Raw genomic sequence first — 7,500 nt, 5'->3', positions numbered from 1 at the left:
TTCCCCGTTATCTATCTTTTCTCAACTCCTCCCAGCCTGACGAGGGATTCAGCTGAGTTTGGTTGGTACTGTTAGGGTACCACAGCCCACCCTTCCATGTTATCCACCACAAATGAAGTTCCATATGCCGAATTCCCTACTGCTGCTACCTCAGCGGTCACCAAGGCGACCGGAGGAAGCTGCCGGGCCTAACGGATCTACGTAGGGGGGAGTGAGTAGTCATACCCTGATGAGAGGGAAACTTCGTGTGCATACATTTCTATCTAAATATTTAGCCATCATTTTTGACGAGTCACGTAAGCTAATATATATATATATATATATATATATATATATATATATGTATATATATATATATATATATATATATATATGTATATATATATATATATATATATATATATATATATATATATATATACATATATACATGAAAAACTGATATCTCCTATCATTCTTTCTGCCAACTACCTTTGTTTCATAATCAAAATTCTATCATATATTGTTCCTTACATACTATATAATGCTATACACACATAATTCATACAATAACCATCATCCCCATTTTTATATAAAGGAATACCTATTCCACCAGATCAGTCCTTCAGAATCTTTCCCTCTTCCAAATATACCTTACAAACCCTAGCCAGCTATTCAATTACCCTATCAGCATTGTATAATGCTATACACACAAATTCATGCAATTATCTCTATTCCCATTTTTATATAAAGGAATGTTTATTCCACCAAAGCAGTCCTTCAGAATATTTCCCTCTTCAAATTATACCTTACAAACCCTAGCCAGCTACTCAATTACCCTATCAGCATTGTATAATGCTATACACACATAATTCATGCAATTATCTCTATTCCCAATTTATATAAAGGAATACCTATTCCACCAGATCAGTCCTTTAGAATCTTTCCCTCTTCCAAATATACCTTACAAACCCTAGCCAGCTATTCAATTACCCTATCAGTATTGTGCAGTCATATTTCCCTTGTAATGACAAGTGTATTTCTATTCTGCATCTTTTCAACTGCCCTTTTCACAGCTTTTAACGGTCATCCACAAACCTTTTCCTACTCATCCTAATCTTTTCCATCTTGTATCATTCAGTTTTACTCTCCATATCCACTCCAGACGATCTATCTTCATTTTCCCTTTCCATTCAAAGATCTATTAATGCATGTTTATCTATTTCCCTGAGTTTCTTGTTCACCTTCTCGTCTCTTATTAGTATTCCTTGCCTTTTTGTTATTCTTAGGTCTTCTCTTACACATATGCTATTAATTGCCTAAATTAATTGCACACGAATATACACACATAAAAAGAATTTATGCATATACTGTATGCATATACAGTATATATATAAATATATACTGCATATATATATATATATATATATATATAACATAATATAATATATAGTATATATAATATATATATATATACATACATACATATATATATATATATATATATATATAAATATATATATATATATATATATATATATATATATACAGTATGAATATATTATATATATATATATATATACTGTATAAATGTGTAAATATAAGGGGTATGTATGTCTAGAGAGAGAGAGAGAGAGAGAGAGAGAGAGAGAGAGAGAGAGAGAGAGGATCTGTAAATCTTTCACACACTACGCTTGCCTTTCCCCCTAACGCCATACATCACCATAATGACAACATTATGACTGACGCACCATTCATCGCAATCACCCTACCCCCCCTGGTTAAGGGGGGGGGGGTGAGGGAGGGGGTGGGTACAACATAGATACCCTCCTTCTCTTCAGATTACGAACACTCGAGCGACTAACTTGACTTCCACTCGTCTATGGGAAGACCAACTCGCAGGTCGTTGAGGCCTCTTAACATTAAGAATTCAATTATGATCCTTCTTATAAAGAATATCAATGAAACAAGTCCTTAAATTGAAGATAAGAATCAAAAGTGATTGTTAAGAGTAAGAACAGTAACCTATGTCAAGAAGAACAGGCGAAAGCAGTTTGTTTAACTTCATCAAGATTCTTGAGCGGTATGTGTTGTACTATGCTAAAGGTAGTTTTAGATTTATTTCAGAAGCAGGTCTTCTGAAAGCTATTTAAATTTCATAAGATTATCTTTGCTTCTATGCTTTTCAATTAATCATTCTTTTATTCTTTATTCATAACAAATAACATCGGCGTCAATGACCCTCGATATCAGGAGGCCAGAGAACTCTAAATCAATCAATTAATCTGCAGCAGAGGAGGTCTTCGCAGAAAATATACTGGCAGGTGTTATGTGTGCAATCAGAGTCAGTCTAGTTCTTTGAAGCAGAGAGATGGATGCTGCGATAGAGATGAGTGCGAAAAAACGCTCGTTTAATATAAGAGAGAATCGAAGCTAGGATAAGAGTGGCTTTATTCTGTAAATTCATGCAGTGGAGGGAAAAATTTGCCCTGGATTGGACTAAAGAAAATCTGAAAGTCGAATTCATACTCGATTTTTGTTACAAGGAGAAAAAATAGGTATATGAATACACATTGCGTTTTGCAATACTAAGAAAATTGCTCCTTTATATAAACAAAATGATGGTTAAAACACGATTTACACTACTCATACTAATACTTGAACCTTCCTATTTCCTGCCTTGTTTAGCTAGCTAACTACCTTCATTCATCCACCTTCCCAGTAAGTTAAAAATAATACCATGAAAACATCGCATATCCGAATTGCAACAATACCACATTGCATCCCTAGATAAAATGCCTTTTACTATTTACAAAATCACAAGACTCCACAAGGCACTAGAAGAGTTGGAAGACCCAGGCCTATATGGCTTCGGACTATGAAATGTGAAGTGGGAGATGATGAATGTTGAAATATTGAATTAACAGCTCAATATTGAGACGACTGGCGTAATCTAACAGAGGCCCTTTGGGTCAATAAGCATAGGAGGAGATGATGATGATGATGATATCCTAGCAGGACTCTGGTGAACCTAGAATTCTAGGGGGATGTAACTCCACAAGGCACTAGAAGAGTTGGATGACCCAGACCTACATGGCTGAGAACTATAAAGCATGAGGTAGGAAATGAATGGAGAAGTATTGAATTAAAAACTCAAGATAGAAACGACTGGCGAAATCTAACAGAGGCCCTTTGCGTCAATAAGCATAGGAGGAGATGATGATGATGATGATATCCTACACTTAAAAAAACGGTACTTTTAATAGGAAATTCTCCGTAAAAATATACTGTTCTCATCCGTATTTCAGTAAAATGCGGGCGACCGTAATTTGACCATAATTTGTTATTATCTTTAACGGGTTATTGACCCTAATATAAATCCTTTACGTCAATGTATCCGTTTTTAAAACGGTAAAAATCCCGGAACAAATGTTGCCAGATATCTATCGTTCTTTTTACAGCAAATTTTTATCAGTGTAGCAGGACTCTGATACACCTAGAATTCTAGATGGTTATAACTCCACAAGGCCCTAGAAGAGTTGGAAGACCCACTCCTACATGGCTGAGGACTACAAAGCGGTGGCCGATGTGGTAACGTCCCTGACTGGTGAACGCCAGACTGGGGTTCGAGTCCCACTTAACTCGTTAGTTTCTTTGATTGCTGCAACCTCACAATCCTGGTGAGGTAAGGATGGAGGGTTTGTGGGAGCCTATAGGTCTATCTGCTGAGTCATCAGCAACCATTGCCTGGCCCTCCTTGGTGGAGAAGGGGCTTGGGCGCTGATCATATGTATATATGGTCAGTCTCTAGGGCAAAGCTAAGGCAATGTCACTGTCCCTTGCCTCTGCCATTCATGAGTGACCTTTAAACCTTTAAATGGGAGATGATGAATGGAGAAGTATTGAATTAACAGCTCAATATAGAGACGACTGATGAAATCTAACAAAGGCCCTTCGCGTCAATAGGAGTAGGAGGATATGATGATGATGATGATATCCTAGCAGGACTCCACCACAGAATTCCTCCACGCAATGCCTCTCACGATCTGAAATGGCACCAGACAGGCGTCAATGATCTGGGGCCATCACATAACTGCCGTTGCTGTTCAAGACCATTCTGGGAATTAAGAAAAAAAGAAAAAAAAAGTTGTATTGGTTGCAACTAGATATGCAAGGACTAGTGGCGACATTGCAAATACCAACCCTTGCTTTTCTGTTTCTTCGTTCATTTCTTTCTCACTTTTATCATAGAGACAGGGTGCATATCCTCCTCCTCCTCCTCCTCCTCCTCCTCCTCCTCCTCCTCCTCCTCCTCTTCTTCTTCTTCTTCTTCTTCTTTTCTTCTTCTTCTTCTATTATTATTATTATTATTATTATTATTATTATTATTATTATTACCTGATAAACTACAACCCTAGTTGGAAAAGCAGAATGCTATAGGCCAAAGGGCTCCAATCGGGAAAATAGCCCAGTGAGGAAAGGAAACAAGGAAAAAATGAAATATTTAAAGAACAATAACATTAAAAAAATAAAATATTAAAATAAATATTTCCTATATAAACTATGAAAACTTTAACAAAACAAGAGGAAGAGAAATAAGATTGAATAGTGTGCCTGAGTGTACCCTCAAGCAAGAGAACTCTAACCCAAGACAGTGAAAGATCATGGTACAGAGACTATGGCACTACCCAAGACTAGAGAACAACGATTCGAGTTAAAAGTGTCCTTCTCCTAGAAGAGCTGCTTATCATAGCTAAAGTCTCTTCTACCCTTACCAAGAGGAAAGCAGCCACTGAACAATTAAAATATAGTAAATATATATATATATATATATATATATATATATATATATATATATATATATATATACATATATATATATGTATATATATATATATATATGTATATATATATATATATATATATATATAATATATATATATATATATATATATATATATATATATAAAGAGAGAGAGAGAGAGAGAGAGAGAGAGAGAGAGAGAGAGAGAGAGAGAGAGAGAGAGAGAGAGAGAGAGAGAGAGGATATTATTTCAAAATAAAATGTATCTCAAAGACCATAATCCAAAGATACAGATCTTCCAGTGTCAAAGATTACTTAAAGGTTAACAAAACCTCGGTGTCCAAAGGTTATGTAAAAAAAAAAAATACATAAGATTACAGGTTTCACAGGTTCCAGATTGATTTCAACAAGCTGATTAATAAGTTGTCTTTCCGTTATATCTTGTTATATCTCTACGAATTCACTGAACTTCATTCGGCAATGCAGAAATACAAGTCATACGAACATCCAGAGATAAAAATCATTGGAGTAAAGAAATATCTATATGTGTAAACACATCTATTTGGCAAATTATAATTCATGCAAATACAAGTTTACAAGTATTATCGTACTTCAAATACATTTTTTATTGGCAAATTGCAAATACAAGTTTACAAGTATTATCGTACTTCAAATACATTTTTAATGGCAAATTGCAAATACAAGTTTACAAGTATTATCGTACTTCAAATACATTTTTTAATGGCAAATTGCAAATACAAGTTTACAAGTATTATCGTACTTCAAATACATTCTATTGGCAAATTGCAAATACAAGTTTACAAGTATTATCGTACTTCAAATACATTTTTTATTGGCAAATTGCAAATACAAGTTTACAAGTATTATCGTTCTTCAAATACATTTTTTATTGGCAAATTACAAATACAAGTTTACAAGTATTATCGAACTTCAAATACGTTTTTATTGGCAAATTGCAAATACAAGTTTACAAGTATTATAGTACTTCAAATACATTTTATTGGCAAATTATTCATGCAAATACAAGTTTACAAGTATTATCGTACTTCAAATACATTTTATTGGCAAATTGCAAATACAAGTTTACAAGTATTATCGTACTTCAAATACATTTTTATTGGCAAATTGCAAATACAAGTTTACAAGTATTATCGTACTTCAAATACATATTTTATTTGTATAAATACGTTAAAAAAAGGAAAACTGTGAATATTTAGAAGCAAGCAAAACTAAACACGTGCGTGTAAATACGAATTTACATACAGTACATACAAAATGGTTACCTATATTTTCAAAAAGACAGAAAATTCCACTTAACATAGAGTGGCAGTCTCTTACACTTTCAGAAAGGCAGAGAATTCCACTTAACATAGAGTGGCAGTCTCTTACACTTTCAGAAAGGCAGAAAATTCCACTTAACATAGAGTGGCAGTCTCTTACACTTTCAGAAAGGCAGAAAATTCCACTTAACATAGAGTGGCAGTCTCTTACACTTTCAGAAAGGCAGAAAATTCCACTTAACATAGAGTGGCAGTCTCTTACACTTTCAGAAAGGCAGAAAATTCCACTTAACATAGAGTGGCAGTCTCTTACACTTTCAGAAAGGCAGAAAATTCCACTTAACATAGAGTGGCAGTCTCTTACATTTTCAGAAAGACAGAAAATTTCACTTAACATAAAGTAGCAGTCTCTTAAACTTTCAGAAAGACAGAAAATTCCACTTAATATATAGTAGTCACCTAAATATTCAGACAGAAAATTCCACTAAATATAGAATAATAGTAACGTAAATATTCAGAAAGAGAAAATACCACTAAATATAGAATAATAGTCACCTAAATTTTAAGGAAGACAGAAAATTCCACTAAATATAGAATAATATTCACTTAAATTTTCGGTAGACAGAAAATTTCACTAAATATCGAAAAAAACTCACCTAAATTTTCAGAAAGCCAGAAAATTCCACTTAATATAAAGTAGCCACCTATATTTTCAGAAGACGGAAAATTCCACTAAATATAGAATAATACTCCCCTAAGATTTCAGAAAGACAGAAAACTCCATTAAATGTAGAATAAGTCAACTAAATTTTTAGAACGAGAAAATTCCGCAAAAAATAGAAAAAAGCAAACACGCGGATGAGCACAAATACAAGGTACAAATCCCTAACAAAAACAAAGTTACTGACAGCGTAGGAACACTTATATACCCACAATCTCATGTACAAAAAAAAAAAAAAAAAAAAAAAAAAAAAAAAAAAAAAAGACGAAAATATAAAATTGCACAGACACAGACACACATACAAAGAGAACATTGAGCAGAACCGACCGATATCTATCTCTGCCCTCGAAGGGGGAGTGTGAGCATATGGCTTGCCTCTGGACTAGCTCAAGAGACGAGAAACTCCCATAGAAAGTCCTTGAGGTCAACACTTAGCTTTTAGCTGAGAAGATCCTTTGCTATTGAACAGATCGTCGGCAATTTCCTCCCAAACAATTGCGTGGCTGTTATAGTGAGTTCTATTTATTTATTGTTTTTTATTTTTTGCTTCCTTTCCTCGCTGGGTTATTTTTCCCTGTTGGAGCCCTTGGGCTTATGGCATCCTGCTTTTCCAGCTAGTGTTATAGCTTGGCTAGTGAGTTATATTTATTTATTTATTGTTTTATTTTATTTTTTTGTTTCCTTTCCTCACTGAA

General features: G+C 34.2%; 1 protein-coding gene across 1 annotated transcript in view; it reads right to left on the bottom strand.

Annotated features, from left to right (window-relative positions):
* Reck (Reversion-inducing-cysteine-rich protein with kazal motifs) overlaps positions 1-7,500 on the bottom strand; it is a 102,403-nt gene that overhangs the window by 63,690 nt on the left and 31,213 nt on the right. The window contains 1 exon segment of the mRNA XM_068344739.1: positions 6,088-6,543. Within this exon segment, the coding sequence (XP_068200840.1) occupies positions 6,088-6,543 (456 nt within the window).

The sequence above is a fragment of the Palaemon carinicauda genome, chromosome 21, assembly GCF_036898095.1.
Source record: "Palaemon carinicauda isolate YSFRI2023 chromosome 21, ASM3689809v2, whole genome shotgun sequence".
Taxonomy (NCBI): domain Eukaryota; kingdom Metazoa; phylum Arthropoda; class Malacostraca; order Decapoda; family Palaemonidae; genus Palaemon; species Palaemon carinicauda.
Note: the sequence above shows the minus strand (reverse complement) of the source record. Positions and strands in the feature narration are given on the sequence as shown.